Raw genomic sequence first — 19,466 nt, forward strand, 5'->3', positions numbered from 1 at the left:
GCCCACCCCCAAAAAAAAATAAAAAAATTTAAGTTTGTTTTTAAAAAATATTTTCAATTTCAAAAATTATTTTCTACCCTAGTAAAAATAAAAGATATTTCTCAAAAAAAAATATCATTCATAAATAAAACACTAAAAATCTTTTCCAAAAAATCTTTTCTACTCACCAACCAAACATGAGAAAATAAGTCAAAAATCAACTTGTTTTCCAGAAAAACATTTTCTAGGAAAACATTTGCCTTCATACCAAACACACCCTATATCTTGATTGTATAGTAACCTTGTGCTTCTGCCTATTTGCTAGAGTTTGATCCACAATTTTCGGAAATATAACTTTGTCTGATATTTGGGTCTCCTTTCATACTAACAAAAATAATCGCCGAAATTTAACTAGGAAAGGGAACTCCAAGCATTATGTTAAAAAAATGGTTTTAACAACAAAAAACAAACTAGTCATTTTAAGAGTCACGTATTGAATTTTGTATTAGAAATGAATTAAAAATTTAGCTAATATTGAAATTACTAGTTATTATGATTAATGTTTAGTTATTCTAAAGAATAATTTGACAATAATTAATAATAATAAAAATAAAAATTTATATCTTAATATTAAAAAAATGTAAAATATCCATTAAAATTCAATTATTTTGAAATAAAGAAAATAATCGCGTGTATAATTTATGTAAATGATGAGTAAAAATAAACAATGAATCCGGATGGTGATGTAACAATAAGCAATATGCTACTTGCCTTCAATCGGGAGAAGGATGTCCTGCTAAAAATTTCAGTTTAAACTGCTCATATGCTTTTCACGAGCATATTCCATCAAAGATAGTAAATAATAATCAATTATTTGGTGATCCCCTCAAATCTCATGAAGCTTAGTTGAATCTGCTATGGAGCAAGCTAAATTTTCTTACCATGTTTTCTTGAGTTTCAATGCCCATGATACTGGCAAAACTTTTACTGATCATCTCCATAGAAATTTGTTTCGAGCTGGGTTTCATGTGTTCAAGTGTGAAGATGATGATGAAGAAGAAGACAAAATAGATGAGTTGAAGTTAAAATTGAAAAAGGGAATCGAGCAATCGAAGATGTCAGTTATTGTTTTGTCCCAAAACTACGCATCATCGGAAAGGTGTCTTTACGAGCTTGTCGTGATTTTGGAGCAAAGGAGGAACTCTGGGCATATAGTCTTACCTGTCTTCTTTAACGTGGATCCTTCAGATGTAAGGAAGCAAAAGGGAAGTTTTGGGAAAGAAAATTTCCAGATTGTCAATGGTGAGAGTCACAAGTTAAGAGATTGGAGAAATGCTCTCAAAGAAGTGGCAGATTTGGGAGGAATGCCCTTGCAAAATCAAGCTGATGGGTAACTTTTTCCCCTTTTTCTTTTTCCCTCTCTTGAGGACAAATGACTAATAAATTGTATTAACCCTGGTGTCTTGACCAACTTGAGATCAACTCACAAATTCCGAGGTATTTGCTACCTTCCACCATCACATGTACCGGATAACTCTTGGATGACCTATTACTTTTGCCTCCATTGGAATTGAACATGGGACTTCATAAGGTTGTCAACCTACTTCATTGACTAGTAAGACACACCCTTCCGGTGCTTAGATTATTATATAGATTGAAGACCTGTAAGAGTTAGTATTCATTTAGTTTTCCCCAATTTTCTCTATCTCTGACTAAAGACTTTTCGATTCTAGTAGTAAGATGTTTCAAATCTGTATATGAAGGCTCTATCACATGCCTCACTCACCATCAATTGTCTAGGATAGATATTACCCGTTCATGTCAATCTCCTTCCTTATTTCATGCAGCTTAAAGTCTGCTTTATCAAGATCTCCTTAATGTTGTTTAGCACCAGTTCAATAAAAGTTCCTTTTCCCCCTCAAGTTTCATCATAATGATCAGAAGACTTGTCAAAAAAGGAGAAAGTGACCAATAGCTAAAATGTTTTCGTAGAACTCGTGACTGGTGGCATCACTATGTTGTTGAAAGACGGAGTTGTGGGATAAATAAATAACTGGACAGTCGGAGCTGTGTCCTTCTAATGCCCCTTCATAGTTTTTGATTATGAAGCCTTTAGGTCTTTGTCATCCTGAAGATGAATATTTTCATCTGTATGTATTTGAGTATTTGTCTTTTTCAATTTTGTGGAATACTTCTCTAAAACATATATCTGTTTATTATCACCATATTTTTTTAGCTCTTCACTTCAGGTTTGATGGCATTCAAATTTAATCTGAACTTGTAGACATGAGGCAAAGTTCATTGAGAATATTGTTGAAGTGGTTGCAAACAAGCTACGTCCCAGAGACTTACACAGTGCTCCTTACCTCATTGATATCAATTATCGGGCTGAAGATATTATCTCCTGGTTACAAGATAGATCAACTAATGTTGGGCTATATGTGATTTGTGGGATTGGTGGAATTGGGAAGACAACCATTGCCAAATTTGCCTATAACTCAAGTGCAAGATCATTCGAAGGAAGCAGTTTCCTTGCGAACTTCAATGAAATTGCGAAACAATGTAATGGCTTAGTTCGTTTGCAGAAGCAAGTTCTGTATGATATTGTTGGGAGAAAGGAGAGGATATCGAATGTTGATGAAGGAATTATGATGATTGAAGATGCCGTAGGCTATAAAAAAGTTCTTCTTGTTCTTGATGATGTTGATGATGCTGACCAGATAGATACAATTTTAGGAATGACAGATTGGCTTAATCCTGCTAGTAAAATCATTATAACAACGAGGCATGAGTCATTGCTAAGGCCTTCTGTACCTCACAAGGTGCTTAAACTAGAAGTTTTGAATAAAATGGATTCCCTAAAGCTTTTTAGCTGGCATGCCTTTGGGGAAGATCATCCTTGGGAAGGTTATCTTGAGCTCTCAGAAAGAGTGGTTCTTCAATGTGTTGGACTTCCTTTAGCTCTTCGTGTTTTAGGCTCAGCTCTATCGGGTAGAAGACCAGAAATATGGGGAAGTGCACTAGAAAAGCTGGAAACAATCCCTGATGGTCATGTCATTGAAAAACTTAAACTGAGTTTTGACACTCTTGAAGATGACCATGACAAAGATATATTCCTTCATATAGCTCATTTCTTTCTTGGGATGGACAGAGATGACTCTGTTAGAATACTGGATGGATGTGGTTTCCACACAATAATTGGGATGCAAAACCTCATTGATAGAAGTCTTTTGACAATCAGTGACTTAAATAAGTTGGAGATGCATCGGTTGCTTAGAGACCTGGGGAGAAATATTGTTCGTATGGAATCACTGGATCCTGGAAAACGTAGTAGACTTTGGAATAACAAGAATTCTTTCAGAGTATTGAATTATAAGACTGTAAGGCACTAGTTATGTGTGTTATGTTCTTCTTTTCCATCTTTGTTGTGCCATACCCTCACAATTTATCTTTTCTCCGAATTTCCTGTTAGGGCACTGAAAAGATTGAAGGGATCAGCCTTGACATGCCCATATTGATGGAAGATAAATCAGCCAACCATTCAATAGACACTTCATCAAGCAACTCAAATTACAGCCTAGGGACTGATGCATTTACGGTTATGCGAAACCTAAGGGTGCTCAAACTAAATGATGTGAACCTTATTGGATGCTTCAAAGAATTTCCCAAGAGATTAAAATGGCTGTCTTGGCGTAAATGCCCTTTAAAATCCATTACTAGTGACCTTTCCTTGGAAGGACTAGTATCTATTGACATGCGATACAGCAGTTTACAACAAACATGGAGTGGAACCGAGGTATAAATAATCTTTTCTTTTCCTTTTTTTCGCAGTAGTTTCTTGCATAATCAAGATTGTAATTTCAGAAGAAATAAAATTGAATGCTTTTTTCCAATCAGGTTTTGAGATTTCTCAAGATTCTCAACCTTAGTCATTCTTGGGAACTTACCAGAACCCCTAGCTTCGCTGGAATGCCCCGGCTGGAGAAATTAATTCTTAAAGGCTGTGTTAAACTGGTTGATATTGATGAATCTATTGGTTATCTCCAAGAAATCGCCCTACTGAATCTAAAATACTGCAAGAGCATCAGAAAGCTGCCAAGAAATATTGGTAAACTTGAAAGTCTTAAAACACTTGATATATCCTTCTGCTCAAGTCTGGAGTCGCTGCCAATGGAGCTTAACATGATAGATTCTTTGAAAGTGCTAAGAGCTGATGGAATTGGTCTAAACCAAATAGTCTGTAACACCAATGAGCAGAAATCATTACAGGCACTATTTTCATCTTGGATATCAAAGCCAAGAATCTCTCCTGAAATATCATGGGCCTTTTTACCAAGCTCTTTGATGAGCTTGAGCCTTGTGGGTTGCAGGCTGTCTGATGGATCTTTTCCCAAGAAGTTTAGCAATCTTCCGCTGCTCGAAGAACTGGATCTAAGTGAAAACTCAATTAGTTGCCTCCCAGAGTGGATCAAGAGTCTCCCTCAGCTCCAGAGCCTCAGTGTCAAGTCTTGTAAGATGCTCAAATCACTTACTGAGATGCCAAATAGCATTTCAGAATTGTCAATACATAGTTGCTCATCGTTGGAGATAGTGACATACCAATCATTGCTATTGGAATATCCAAGCCTGGTTCACGATTACAATTGTGACAGTCTAGTCATGATGCAGGGAGATTTTAAGTTAGAAGCTCTAGAAAATGCTGACCCGCAGATGCTTAAACGTTTTGGTCTGAATCCTGAAACTGTGGAAAATACTATGGTGAAAATGGACCTCTTTTCAAGTTACAAGATAAAAATGCTTCCGCCACAGGTTTTTCTCTCACGCTGTCCCTATGACTACAAAATCTAGGTTTACTGTTGATCCTTGACCATTTATTTCTATGACTGGAACAGGGCTTGTACGAGCAAGGCATCTTCAGTACATTTCTTCCTGGAAATAAGATACCTAGCTGGTTCACGAAGTTAGAGAATGTGAATGCAGTAAAATTTAACATATCTCAACCTCTCAAAAATATCCAAGGCCTATCCATAGCAGTTGTGTATACAAGTTCTGAAAGTGCAGAGAATGAGTTTTCAAGAGCCTACTGGCGAAAACAGGAGAATATTGTACAGAATAGGACTAAAGATTTGAAGTGGATGCACTATCCAAGAGTTTTCGGCGTGCCAGAAGGTAATGAAGAAATAACATGGTTAAGTCACTGGAAATTTGGAGATATGCTACAAGATGGAGATGAAATTTCTATTTTAGTCCGTTTGAATGGGTTGAGGGTAAAAGAACTTGGCATCGACATTTTGTGTGAGGAGCTGTCAAACTGCAAAGTTGCAAGCCCAGTTCCCTTGTTTTCGAATGATAACGTTCCTGGAGATGTATCACAACGTGGTAGTGTTTTTAAAATAGGGAGGTGATAGATACTCTATATTGTAAGATATTTTTGACATGATACAATAAATATTACATTAAACAATATTTTAACCAATTTAAATAAATTTTTGCATAAGTTTAACATCTTGTCACTGAGACTTGTTAAATTATCAAGTAAAATGAGTAGGAATACGTAAAGTATTAGAGCAGCATATTCACGTTTTAAAAGATAAATTCTATACTTATTTCAGTTTATGTGATTAAAATTTGTGTTTTTCTATATAATAAAAAAAAAACTAAAATACAAAGATAAAATGTTAATCCTATTTAGCAGGAAAATTATTATTTTCATATTTTTATTATTAAATTCAATTTTAAAATTAATTTGGTTGGGTTTGTGTCGGGGAGTTGAAACTGACAAAATATAAAAAACTTAATTTGGGTGGCTTTGCGTCGGGGAGTTGAAAAATGAAATGACAAAATATGGTAGAACGGAGGGTGGTTTGAAATCTTTGCAAATTTGCGCTGCAATCCTACCGCTTGTCATCCCATCCCTGATTGAATGTCTTTCATTGAAATCGCAACAGATTTTCGTGAAACTAACATTTGAATGAAATAAATATTATTTTTCTTAATGAGAATAAATGTTGAATAAATATGTAGCGAGAAAGAAGCAAAAGAATTCTAATGATTTTTCTTTAATTTTTTTTAATTTGTGAATCCTGTTTATGTGGCAAGAAAAGTTGCAAATAATTCAATGTTTATATTTATTTCAATCCTTATAATAGTACTTTTTATTGTCGAAATTTTATGGTTATTTTCATGATAAGATAAAAATTAAATCAAGAGAAGCATGTCCCAATATCAAAATTTTAAGTTTTAACTTTCTCATATGTTTTTCAATTTTCATGACCATAATCCATCAAAGATAATTAAAATTGTATGTTACGTTATCACTAAAAATTGTTTATTTCTAAAAGCGTATCTTTAAAAAAATACTTTTTTTTAGAAAAGTGCATTTGAAAGAAAAATAATAATTTAAGTTAGGTTAATTCATTACATGAGTCAATTACAATTGTGTCCTACCAACTACTAGTATCGACTTATAGTAGTGTTGTGGTCAAATCATGCAATTGAATTCGAAAAAATTTACATGACATCTGTTTTCATATCATTTGAAGAAAATTTAAGTCATAATTAGCCTCCAAATATATAATTTATATTTTTGATTTATATGTAACAGAACCTTGAAAGTCGTGGCTAGGATGTACACTTGAGACTCATTTTACTTTCAAAATCATTTGCTTAGGACAGTTTAAATCGGCAAAGATTTCGGCAAAAAATTGTGAATATACAATGCTTAATACTAATTGTTTATTCATAGCTTTTGTGGACTGAGATTCCTGATTGATTTTTTTTATCTAATAAGATTTTTTTTTTGCAGTTTTTGTGAACAAAAAAATTTGCAATCCAAAACTTGTGGATAATGATCGCTTCAAATTAGGCTTAAACATAATTGAAAGTAATCATAATAATGATGAATCTGTTGTAATGAACATCAACAACTTGTTAGGATTAAACACTTTGGATTTTTTGAACTTAACAGGATTGAACACTTTGTCATTTCGATAATTTGCATCTTGCAAAAGCATTCCAAATTGATAAGATGCGGATTATCTTTGACCACAATTCTGTTGGAATAACAACTAAAATATTATTTCAAAAAATATATGTTTTACAAATAGTTTTGTTTTGTGCACGGTTAGTATTACAAAATTATTAAATAAGTATTGATCTTATCAACCGGTTTAATTTCCTCTCTATTTGGTTTGTTATGAAATAAAAATAATTGTGTTGTTTGTGATATTTCGTCCTACAAATGTTGTTATGGGAAGCTAGTCAAAACGTCTCAATAAATCAGTAACTTAAAGCTAAATTATAATAAGACTTCTTAAATATATACACGTACACACAAAAATAATTAATTTAGGGTTGCATATTACTTAAACATTTGCTTGCAATACATCAAGTTGGATGTTGAAATAAAAACTTTATTTATTAATATGAAGACTTGAGTTGTTTAATTCAAAATTCTAAAATATATTTATAAGAAGTAGATAGTTCTTTTTATTCTTTCTTATAATGTTCAATATTATTTAAAATGAAATTAAACTCATAAAATTCACTACTAATTTTTTTTGACCTACCGTTGAGCCACCCATAAACTAGCAAAGGGTAAAATAAAGGGATTGATCAAGCTCACACGCATAAAAATATAAACATGAAAATATGTATAAAATAAAACGTGTTGATTTATCGAAGTAGACACAAATTAATTATCAAGATGATAGGAATTTGCAAGTCCCTTTGTTATCATGAACCTAAGATACAGTGTTACCAATTATATTCATGACCATAGTCCATAGTAGCTCGCGGTATGAAGATTTTCAAGATTTGGTGCTATAATATCTACCCTCTTGATTTCACGGAGAAGTTCCAATCGAACCGCCTTCAAATTAATAATAAAAATTAAAAGTAGAAGATTTTTATGAACATCATAAAATGCATGTTTATAAAAGATCAGTATTATAAATGTAATGTCATAAATTATGAAAATATTTGACAAAAAGATAATCTATCAAGTCTAATTAAAAAAAAACAAAACATGCAATGTAAAATATCAAGTCAATGCTACTACTAAAACAAATGAAACTGAAAATATACATATAAGTTCTAAATTCGAAAAGAAATTTAATGTAATACTCTTATGTCAAATTTCAACATAACGTACATAAATGTGATTTAAAAGAAAAGACAAATGTTAATTTATAACCTTACTTAACAATGAATTTTCCTTCAATTTAAAAATTAGATTACTAACCAAATATGTCTGACCATGTACCCACATCCAATTTCACCAAATTCAATTAATAGAATGGCTTTCCAAACATTCTCTTATACAGTGGCATAGCTAGGAATTTTATGAAGGGTGTCCAAACATTGAGTAAGTAATTATTCTTTTCTTACAAATGAGTGCACCAAAATTTTTAAACTCAAACATAATGCTTAGCTCTACTGAGTTCATATTTAATTTAATATGAAGCGAACGAACGCCAAAAAAAAAGGGGATAATAACAGCGAGACTCAAAGGGGGGAGAGCATAATCAAATGGGATTTTTTTAAAAAAAATTAAAAATAGTGGAACATTTTTGCTTTTTAGATTTTGGTAGAGTTGTAATTTTTTCCTATAAGTTTTACCTACAAAATTTAATGTCAAGTAAAAAAAAAGTCAAAAAGACAACCGGGAAAAGAATTTAATTGGCTATTGATACTTATATTTTCTTAAAAAAAATTACGAAAAAATTAAATCTCTTGATCAATTACTAATTGCATAAAATAGAACAATTTTTATGATCTCTTTATATAAAAATAAAGATATCATATAAAAAGATCATAAAAATATATGAAAATTGTTAATAAATAAATAACAAATTTCACGAAAAAGTTAAATGAGTGAGGGTGCAAGTTAGTATTGCTCTATGGAAAAGTTAAGTGACTGAAGATACAAGTTAGTATTGTTCTTTAAAAAAATGAGAGTCCTGCAACCACACGCACGCGCAACCAAACTTTCGTTGAACAATTCCAGCCACTGAGCTATACTACAGTCTTTGTTCTCAGGGTGTCCAAAATATTATACTTTCTTTGTACTTAATTATTTGTCAACTTTTAAATTGACACATCTATTAAGAAATCAATTAATAATATAGTGAATTTATTATTTTATCTCTATTAATTATAAAGTAGATGAAAAGTTCTGCATTTTTAAAAGTAATTAGTCATTTAATTGAGGGTATAATAAGTAAAAAAAAAATTGGCCTTTCTTGATTTGTCAAAATGGACAAGTAATTAGGGACAATTATAAAAGAAAAAGTGGACAAGTAATTAGGGACATAGAGAGGATATATTGCTATTACATAGCATTTCATCAAAATACACCGTATAATTTTTCGATGAAGGATCTCGACACATAGCTCTGCCCCTGCTCTTATAAAATTCAGGTGGACAGTAATGGGTTAACAAAATTAATATGATTCACATATTTCTAGTTATTGATGAAGATTCAATTATGATGCAATAAATATTATTATACGGTATTTCAACAATTTAAATAAATTCTTGCATAAATTTAACATATGTCGGTGATTGTATTGTCCCAAAACTACGCATTATCGGAGAGGTGTCCTTACGAGCCTGTCATAATTTTGGAGAAGCGCTCCCAAATAATTGAGGGAGATTTTTATGGTAATAATTATTCAAATAAATTTTAAAAATTATTTTCATAATAGGAAGCTTTAGAATTAATTATGTGGTTCTAATTTTTTATTTTTTGATAACCGAGAAATCCGTCTGTGACCCGCCCTTTGGACCAATCACAGCCTTATTATATACATATTTAACTAGAATTCATAATTATACTTTTTAAAGAAATAGTGAGAAACAAGCGTTGTTTTTTTATTGATGAATGTTCTTCTCCTTTTTGGATTGGGATGAAATCTCTATAAATAGGGATTATTCTCACCCAAAAAAAAGAAAATAAGATATTTTCTATCTAAATATAGAGATAGTTTATTTGTGAATTTGAAACCAGTCTAGAAAATCATAGAATTATCGACTCACGCTTCAACACATACATATCTACTCAAACTTCAATAAGTATTTATCAAATTATCTTTGAAAAAGTTTATGTATTTTTAGCATGTTTATATATGTTCCAATATAAAGCATATGTTACCCATTATTCATGTAAGTATTAATAATTCTGATAAGCTTTCGTCATGTGTTTTCTAAACAATTACATCATCACACAACAATGAAAATATTACTTCCTTTGTCCCTAACTACTTATCCACTTTTAAATTGGCACATCTATTAAGAAATAATAATTGACATAGTAAGTTTACCATTTTAACCCTATTAATTAATTATGAAATAAATGAATTAAAAATTTAAGATTTTCAAGAAGTTTTTTTTTTTTTTTAAGTAATTAATTGAGGGTATAATAGGTAAAAAAGAATTGTTTTTTTAATTTATAGAAATGGACAAATAATTAGGAACAATTAAAAAAAAGTAGACAAGTAATTAAAAACGAGTATTAGTTTTTATATCGGAGAAGCTGAGTTGTTGGCACAATGAATTACTGCTTTCACCACTAGATTAAAAAAAGAAAAATAAAGTATAGTCAACTATCCTTTAAAAAATAGTTAGTAGGTAAAGTATGAATCGACTTGCTTACTGAAATAAGTACACCTAGTGGAATCCTTTATTTATAATTTAAAAAAAATAACGATCACAATATATAAAAACATATGAGCATATAAATAAAGAATATGTGAAAGCTATTTAATGGTAAACGTCAGCACTGATTTTTTTTTTTTTTTTTTTCCATATTTAAATACCCCAACTTTGGTACTTCGTTATTAATTTAATCTTAAGAGACTTTTCTGGTGTCTCCATCAAGAGGACAATGTGACACAACAAATTAACTAATTAGATCCATCATCTGAATATACAGTGTATCTGTTTTTTTTTAAAAGAAAAATATACCAAAAGGAGAAAAAGACAACATGTGTTTTACTTTTTTTTCTAAATAATTTTTTTTTTTCTCTTCTTGAAACGCCATTATAGAATTTGAGCTTGCTGGTGTATATGATTAATGTACTTGATGATGGTGTCCCAAATTTCCAATTTATTTTCTATTTAGGGTAAATTTAATAAATAGTATAATTTAAGAGGCTACATTAGATATTCAAGATAAAATAATAAAATATTTATAAACTGTAAAATTATAATTTAGGAGTTATTAAGTTATAAGTTTGACTTATTTTAATTTATAAATAAATTTTGTATTTATCAACAATAATAATAGTGAAATTAGGAGAAGGTAGAAGAAATATTATTTTTGATAAATCCTCAATTGGCTAGAAAAGGAAAAAAATTGAAAGATTACTGCAAGGAAAAACATCAGTAAAACAAAATAACACAAAAGGAAAAAAATAAAGTGTGATAACATTCAGCTACTAAACTCGCTAATTTTTTTTTCATTTTCCTGTTTAATTCATTTTATTTTTCCTAAAAGGAAAAGAAAAAAATAGTAAAAGGTTTATTCCATAAGTCACTCAAAAAACTCCAATATATTCGGGGAAGTTTCGTATAACTTGACCTCGAGAGACACATTCAGCTCCCCATTCATTTTTTGCACATTTCCCAAAAAAAGACACAGAGTTTCAGACGAAACTCATTTCTCCGTTTTTTTGCAGAAATGGCGGTGAATGGACTGTGTACGTCTACCGATGACTTCCTCAAACGGTGTGAGCAGTCCGGTGATGCTGCTTACAGTATGCTCCGATCACTCCTTGAACGACTGGAGGATCCGGTTACCCGGAAAGAGGCTCGGATCTTCCTCACGCTTCTTCAGAAACGTTTTGCTACTAAAGAAGACTCCGATCAATGCCTTCAAACTTACCATTTCCAGATTCAAGATATTGTCCTTGAGCAATATGAAGGTCTATCTCTTTTTCTCCTTTTATAATCATCAATTTTGTTTTATGCATTTTTTGATACTCACATTTGCTTATGTATAAGTCTTCTGCAATATAGATATATGGATGTGTTGATTAGATCAGTATTTTGTTGTATTCTCAGCATATGTTAGTTTCGTAATAATTTTTTCCTCTTTTTGTTTTATTATTAAAAAAAAACTGTAGATTCTTCATCAGAGTTATCGCATGTGTATTTGGTCAAAACATGAGGCTCATGAGCTATTACTTCCTCTATTCAAATTTGTTTGGTGCAATTACTATTTGTACAGTTGCAGAATTTGTCTCTGACCGCAATTTTTCAAAACAATTACAATTAGTTATGGATGAGTTCAAATTCGTATTATAGATATCATATTCACCCAAAGCATAAAGATTTCTTTTGATCAATTAGCAAGTTGAACATTTTTGTTTTTGTGCAAATAGAGTTAGTTATTTGACTTTGTGTAAAGACTTGTCATATCCATAACAGTTTTAACATCTCACTTCTACTATTAGTTGTTTTAATGTCATTCAGAGAATTGAGTTTTTCTTAGAGACTGCTTCTCTTAGTACGCCTGTCTGTTTATTATTTGTAGGTTTTCAGAAACGTAAGAAACTGGCAATGATGGTCATCCCCAGTATCTTTATCCCAGAGGATTGGTCCTTCACTTTTTATGAGGGACTAAATAGACACCCGGATTCCATCTTCCAGGACAAGACAGTTGCAGAGTTGGGATGTGGAAATGGATGGATATCCATTGCCATTGCCGAGAAATGGTCACCATCAAAGGTGTGCTTATCAACATCCTATTTTAGAATTATCTTGCATTTTCGAGCTACAGGAAATTATGCTTTTGTTGGGGAAATTATTCAGCTTTATCTTTTTTTCAGGTATATGGGCTTGATATAAATCCAAGAGCAGTAAAGATCTCGTGGATAAATTTGTACTTGAATGCTCTGGACGATAATGGCGAACCAATATATGATGACGAAAAGAAAACGCTTCTAGATAGGATAGAGTTTCACGAATCTGATTTGCTAGCTTATTGCAAAGATAATCGTATAGAACTTGAACGAATTGTTGGTTGCATACCGCAGGTATTGCTACAACTTGCATGCTATGTTATGGTTATCTACACAATTGCTATTTTCCCTCTTTAATCTTAACAGAAAGCTAGAGATTCGGAGTATGTTGTGGTCATTTGATGAAAGTTTATGGTCACATATTCTGACTTTGTGCATTTTGCTGCTGGATACAGATTCTTAATCCAAATCCAGATGCAATGTCCAAGTTGATTACTGAAAATGCTAGTGAAGAATTTCTGCATTCATTAAGCAATTATTGTGCGCTTCAGGTTGGGTGATAAACTAATTAACAAGCCATTTATTGATAGAAATGCCCTTGCTTCTTTCTAAACTGAAAATATGTTTATTAATTTTTTTTAATCATGTCTAGGGCTTTGTTGAAGATCAGTTTGGCTTAGGGCTTATTGCAAGGGCAGTTGAAGAAGGTATTTCTGTCATAAAGCCATCAGGCATTATGATTTTCAACATGGGAGGCCGTCCAGGGCAAGGTGTTTGCAAACGATTATTCGAGCGCCATGGTCTTCGTGTGAACAAGCTTTGGCAGACTAAAATTCTTCAGGTGAGGGAAAATTCTATTTAGTTGAGATAACAGTTACTACAAACTGTGCCTCTTAACATTAGGTTAATGCAGGCAGCTGACACAGATATATCAGCTCTAGTTGAAATCGAGAAAAGCAGCATGCATCGGTTTGAATTTTTCATGGGACTTGTTGGAGATCAGCCTATCTGTGCTCGAACAGCATGGGCCTATGGCAAGGCTGGTGGCCGAATCTCTCATGCTTTATCCGTGTACAGCTGTCAACTTCGTCAGCCAAGTCAGGTAATTCTAAAGGGCTTACGTACGTTCAAATCTGGTAATGAAAGTTAGGATAATATAGTTCAGAACACTGCAAATGCGTGTAAAACTGATTCATCTGAACTGACAGGTTAAAAAGATATTTGAGTTCGTAAAAAACGGATTCCACGATATCAGTAATTCTCTGGATTTATCATTTGAAGATGATGCTGTAGCAGATGAGAAGATCCCTTTCCTAGCTTATCTTGCTAGCATGCTCAAGGAGAACTCTGTTTTCCCATACGAGTCACCTGCTGGAAGCAGATGGTTCCGCAATCAGATTGCTGGCTTTATGAAAACGTATCACCATTTTCCTCTTATGGCTGATGTAAGATTATTTAACTTTGTTATTTTTCTTTTTGCAAGATTCTTTTGCTGAATTATTAGAGATTAAGAAGGGTTGCTGCCAGAGATGGCCCTGTAGAAAATGCCATGTGTGGATATGGAGCTTGTTTTGTGAATATTAGCATATAGTTTCTACTTAAAGGGTCATAGACTTATAGTGTACATCCATAATTGTCATATTCTTCTCTGAAGTAATCTAGAAAAGTAACTCTTTTTAGCTTTCCTGCTCAATTGTTTCATAAACACAAGTTAGTCTTACAAAGTTGCAAAGGTCAGTATGAAATGCAAGTTAGGATGCACTGAACGCTGTAGTTTTCACGGTAAGGCATCAGCTGGAACTCTAAGTTCTATGGTAAATGTAATGCAACTAATAATTTGCTCTGTCAACTGCTGCAAGATATATAACTAGGATTATCTGATAAGTCATGCAATAGACATCCTTAAAGAAATCATTTAAGATTTTAGCTTTCTAGGACTGAACTAGGGGACTTTAGTGGAAGATTCTTTTCAGGTTTGGTTTCTGCAAAAGTATATTTACATTTATATGTATTCTAACACGAGTGTCTCGATTATATGTCAGAATGTCGTTGTCTTCCCTTCAAGGGCTGTGGCGATAGAGAATCTGTTGCGGTTATTCTTGCCACATCTAGCAATTGTGGATGAGCAACTGTCACATCACCTGCCTAGGCAATGGCTGACCTCATTGAAAATGGAGGTATTTGCTCTCTCCGTTGAATCATTACTATTTCTCCCAGTAGCGGCAAAATATACTTTGTCTACTAGTAATGTATACAAACAAAATATAAATAATGTATACATTATAATGCAAATGTATACTTGATTAAACGTATACTTAATCACATGTATTCAACTGAATACATATTTATTTGCAGTAGATTTCAACGTTCACCACATATTAAATATATATAAACATAAATTGGACGCCTAATACTAAGTTTAGATTATGCAAGTGGGCACATAAACAAAATATGAAATCAAATCGTGTATATATTATGTACTAACATATATTTGATCAAATATATTTAACTGAATATACGAACAAATCTATAGTTATGCATACACTAAACATATATATTAACTGTAGACTTTAGTATATACTCCCTCCGTCCCATTTTATGTGGCAACATTTGACCGGGCACGGAGTTTAAGAAATAAATGAAGACTTTGAAATGTTTACCAAATTGCCCTTTAAAAAGTACACTCACTTTTCTCTCTCCTCATAAATGTATTGGAGTATTATTTTAAGATTAAGTGGGACCAACAAGGGTAAAAGAGGAATTGCACCTTTAAATACTTACCATATAAGGAAAGTGACATTCTTTTTGGGACTGACCAAAAAGGAAATGTTGCCACATAAAATGGGACGGAGGGAGTATCATGTATTGTATTTGTTTCATAACCTGATGCAAAAGCACAGTTCTTCCTAATGTTTTAACTACACCAAGTGAGTAATTGAAAGGATATGTCCATTCATCTTTCATGAGCTTTGTTATAGGGTTTATTGGTCATTTTTAACAATCTTGAAATCATGCCTTCATGCAGAAAAGTCAATCTGATAGTAATTTGGAGGATGTCATCACTGTTATTGAAGCTCCACGTCAATCTGACTCGATGATTGAACTGATAAAGAAGCTGAAGCCCCAAGTTGTAGTTACTGGGATGGCGCAATTTGAATCAGTTACTAGCTCTTCTTTTGAGTACCTACTTGACATCACAAGGGAAATTGGATGTCGTCTGTTTTTAGACATATCTGACCAGTTTGAGCTATCCAGCTTGCCCAAATCTAATGGGGTCCTGAAATACCTTGCTGGAGCTCCTCTTCCCTCACATGCAGCTATTGTCTGTGGCTTAGTAAAGAATCAGGTAGGTTTATTTTTCCAATAACTATATGCTAGTGTATTTCTAAAAGATTTTTAGGTCCTGTTTTATCATTTGTTTCTATGTTACTTGGCTGGTGTAGTTAGCTAGATACATATTTGTAACCTATTTTGTTTTTCAGGTATATTCTGATCTGGAGGTAGCTTTTGTCATATCAGAAGACGAAACTATTTATAAAGCATTATCCAAAACCATGGAATTATTACAAGGAAATACTGCTCTTATAAGCCAATATTATTATGGCTGTCTTTTCCATGAGCTGCTATCTTTTCAGCTTGCTGATCGACGTCCACCTGCTGAGGTTAGTAGTTTGGCTTTTTTATGATTGATGGAAAAGGTTCTTCAGCCTTTGCTGCTCATATTTGTGTACTGCTATCTATTGGATATAAGTTTAGTTTTGATTATAGCATTTTAAGGTTTCATCTCTGGTATAAGATCTAACCTGGATTATCAGAAAATGTAAATAAATCAGGGAAGTGAGGAAAACAGAAAGAAGAGAAGGCCTATTTTTTTTAACTTAAGAGTATCTCGAAGTTACGCTCGTTTTTCTGGGTCGTATTTGTATGTATGGCTGTCCTAGATAATCGTTTACTTGTCTATAATGATTTCCAATATGGGCAGACCGGAAAATGACTGGCAATTTGGCTTTTTTTGGCCCCTTTATCCATAATACTCTATAGATAGTTCTGGTGATGATGGAATTTTCTTGCTTTGGAAATGGACTGCATTATGCCAACTAAAACTCCAGATTCCATCAAAACAAGCGCCAAAATGGGGTTGGTTTGAGGTTGTAGAGTTTATGCTGAATCATCATTTGGTAGGGTTTCTAGGACTTGGTTCTCTCTCGTGGGTGGGTGGGAGGGGATCAGGGGCATCGAATCCTAATAAATACTCCCTCCATTTCGATTTGCTTGTCTGATTTTGACTTGGCACGGAGTTTAAGAAAGTAAAGAAGACTTTTGAATATGTAGAATGTATCAAAATGTCATTTAATCTTGTGGTCTTAAATTTGACATGTGGAAAGTTTTAAATTAAAGAGTTGTTAGAAAAGGAAGCAACATTCTTTTTGAAATGGATTAAAAAGGGAAGTAATACAAACTAATTGAAATGGAGGGAGTAGTAATAAAAGGAATTTACAACACAAGATGATTTAAATCCAGAAAAATGTGCGCTTTCTTACTTTTCGATTGCATTGGTATCTTTGAACTCCTAAATTAGCTGTTTAATGTTTGAGCACAATGTAATAAAAATTACCTTCTACATATTCTTTCAGAGAGAAAACGAGAAGTTGAAAGCACCCAAGATGATTGGCTTTCCTAGCTCTGTCAACTCAGTACTCAATCATGCAGAGTTATCTGTTACTGATTCAGACAATGCTCTGATTCACATGGATGTGGATCAAAGTTTTTTACCTATACCAACTCCTGTCAAGGCAGCCATCTTTGAGAGTTTTGTGAGACAGAACATTGCAGAGTCAGAAATTGATGTCACAGGCAACATTAGACAGCTAATGGAGAGTAGTTATGGTTTCTCAACGAACAGCAAGACAGAATTCACATATGCTGACTGCCCTCTAGCTCTTTTTAGTAAATTGGTACTTTGTTGCATCCATGAAGGTGGGACTCTATGCTTCCCAGCTGGCTCAAACGGTAGTTATGTGTCTGCTGCAAAATTTGTGAAAGCAAATATAGCATATATCCCTACGAATCCAGAGGAAGGGTTCAAATTGACACAGAAAACAGTTGAAAGTTTTTTGAAGACCGTCAACAGACCTTGGATTTTTATTTCTGGACCAACTGTCAATCCTACTGGGCAGCTTTACAGCAATGAGGAGATAAAGAGTATATTATCTGTGTGTTCAAATTTTGGGGCTAGGGTCATAATTGATACTTCATTTTCTGGTGTGGAATTCAACTCGAAGGGCTCGGATGGCTGGAATTTGAAGGACACTCTAGCTCAACTAAGATCTCAGAATCAGTCATTCTGTGTTTCTTTGCTTGGAGGATTGTTTCTGAAGATGCTTACTGCTGGAGTCACATTTGGATTTCTGCTTCTAGACCAGCCTGCGCTAATTGAGGCGTTCCACAGTTTTCCGGGTTTGAGTAAACCTCACAGCACTATCAAATACCAAGTAAAGAAGCTGTTGGAGTCAAGAGAACGAACAGCAGAGCTTTCCAATGCTGTCTCAGAGCATGAAAATATTCTGGCTAGTCGATATAAGCTCTTGAAAAAGGTATCTCTTTTTTCCTAAAACGGTTAACTCACATTATCAGATGTTTATTATCACTTCATCTTCTGGTCAGCTTTTGAACTTTAGTCATTTGTCATTATGATTACATCTATGGCTGCATCGAGTCATCATCTTTACTTAAAAGGCAGTGCACTAGAGTCATTGCTTAGACCATTTTCTCTACATTATGGATTAGGTGTTACTTTTAAACTCGTCCAAGAATATGAATTTTTATAGCAGGTGAGCAAAGCATCTTAGTTATAAAGCCATGCGACTGAATTCTAAAATATTTACGTGACATCTGTTTTCATATCATTTGAAGAAAATTTAAAGTCGTAGTTAGCCTCCAAATGTATAATTTGTTATAAATAGCTTTCAAGTTGGTAATTCTTGACTATAATTCTCTAATACATATTGTTGATTTTTGTGTAACAGACCCTTGAAAGTTGTGGCTGGGACGTGCTTGAAGCTTATTCTGGCGTTTCAGTGGTGGCAAAGCCATCTACCTACCTTGGGAAGACAGTGAAAATTGGTGAAGATTCGTTTTCATGGGAAGGCAAACTTGATGACACAAATATTAGAGAAGCCATGCTTAAGACCACGGGCTTGTGCATCAACAGCTCTACATGGACCGGAATTCCTGGTTACTGTCGCTTCACCATTGCCTTAGAAGATGGCCATTTCGAGCGTGCATTAGCTTGCATTGTCAAATTTAGAGATATGGTCGATAAATGAAATACAATCAAGTGAAGACTGGTCTACCATGTCTTTCCCTTTTAAATTTTTATTTTTTGTTTTTTTCACAACTTGATTGTTGTGAAATAAGCCCCCATCCCTGTGAGCAAGAACACCTTCATACCTGTTTTTGCAACAACACATTTTTTGTTTAATGCATTTATATACAAAAATCTTTGATACTCGATTTGATTCCTTACGTGAAATTTGTGATTGACTGATGACTATAAGTTATATTACATTCGTTCACCACTAAAAAAAACTGTTGTTCTTCTTTCTCCCCCCCTTACCAACCTTATTATTTGTGTTGTGTGAGGTATCATAAGTTGTGGTTTTGGTGGGATTGAACTTGATTAATAAGTGATACAGTTAACAATTTCAATAATGTTGATATATAAGTGATACAATTAACAATTTC

General features: G+C 33.1%; 2 protein-coding genes across 2 annotated transcripts; both read left to right on the forward strand.

Annotated features, from left to right (window-relative positions):
- Nucleotides 1-741: 741 nt before the first annotated feature.
- On the forward strand, nt 742-5,443 carry LOC102600816 (TMV resistance protein N-like). Its single transcript, XM_015309521.1, has 5 exons — nt 742-1,369; nt 2,264-3,359; nt 3,452-3,775; nt 3,877-4,788; nt 4,872-5,443. Exons 1-5 carry the CDS (start codon nt 897-899, stop codon nt 5,382-5,384), a joined length of 3,318 nt encoding a protein of 1,105 aa, XP_015165007.1. The 5' UTR covers nt 742-896; the 3' UTR covers nt 5,385-5,443.
- A 6,112-nt stretch (nt 5,444-11,555) lies between these two features.
- LOC102601157 (methionine S-methyltransferase) lies at nt 11,556-19,287 on the forward strand. The gene is made up of 12 exons (XM_006349208.2): nt 11,556-11,903; nt 12,515-12,708; nt 12,810-13,016; nt 13,178-13,273; nt 13,375-13,563; nt 13,636-13,824; nt 13,931-14,167; nt 14,765-14,899; nt 15,748-16,068; nt 16,205-16,384; nt 17,357-18,316; nt 18,749-19,287. The coding sequence occupies exons 1-12, from the start codon at nt 11,660-11,662 to the stop codon at nt 19,046-19,048; spliced, it is 3,252 nt and encodes a 1,083-aa protein (XP_006349270.1). The 5' UTR covers nt 11,556-11,659; the 3' UTR covers nt 19,049-19,287.
- The last annotated feature ends 179 nt before the right edge of the window (nt 19,288-19,466 follow it).

Source organism: Solanum tuberosum, unplaced genomic scaffold (genome assembly GCF_000226075.1).
Source record: "Solanum tuberosum cultivar DM 1-3 516 R44 unplaced genomic scaffold, SolTub_3.0 scf00105, whole genome shotgun sequence".
Classification (NCBI taxonomy): Eukaryota; Viridiplantae; Streptophyta; class Magnoliopsida; order Solanales; family Solanaceae; genus Solanum; species Solanum tuberosum.

What these genes read in the sequence shown, in the direction of transcription:
- LOC102600816 (XM_015309521.1), top strand. Translation starts at nt 897, where the DNA reads ATGGAGCAAGCTAAATTTTCTTACCATGTTTTCTTGAGTTTCAATGCC. An exon ending in AAACATGGAGTGGAACCGAG is followed by an intron (nt 3,776 to 3,876) that starts GTATAAATAATC and finishes TTTTCCAATCAG; the next exon opens with GTTTTGAGATTTCTCAAGAT. An exon ending in TAAAAATGCTTCCGCCACAG is followed by an intron (nt 4,789 to 4,871) that starts GTTTTTCTCTCA and finishes TGACTGGAACAG; the next exon opens with GGCTTGTACGAGCAAGGCAT.
- LOC102601157 (XM_006349208.2), top strand. Translation starts at nt 11,660, where the DNA reads ATGGCGGTGAATGGACTGTGTACGTCTACCGATGACTTCCTCAAACGG. An exon ending in GCAATTATTGTGCGCTTCAG is followed by an intron (nt 13,274 to 13,374) that starts GTTGGGTGATAA and finishes AATCATGTCTAG; the next exon opens with GGCTTTGTTGAAGATCAGTT. An exon ending in TGACCTCATTGAAAATGGAG is followed by an intron (nt 14,900 to 15,747) that starts GTATTTGCTCTC and finishes GCCTTCATGCAG; the next exon opens with AAAAGTCAATCTGATAGTAA.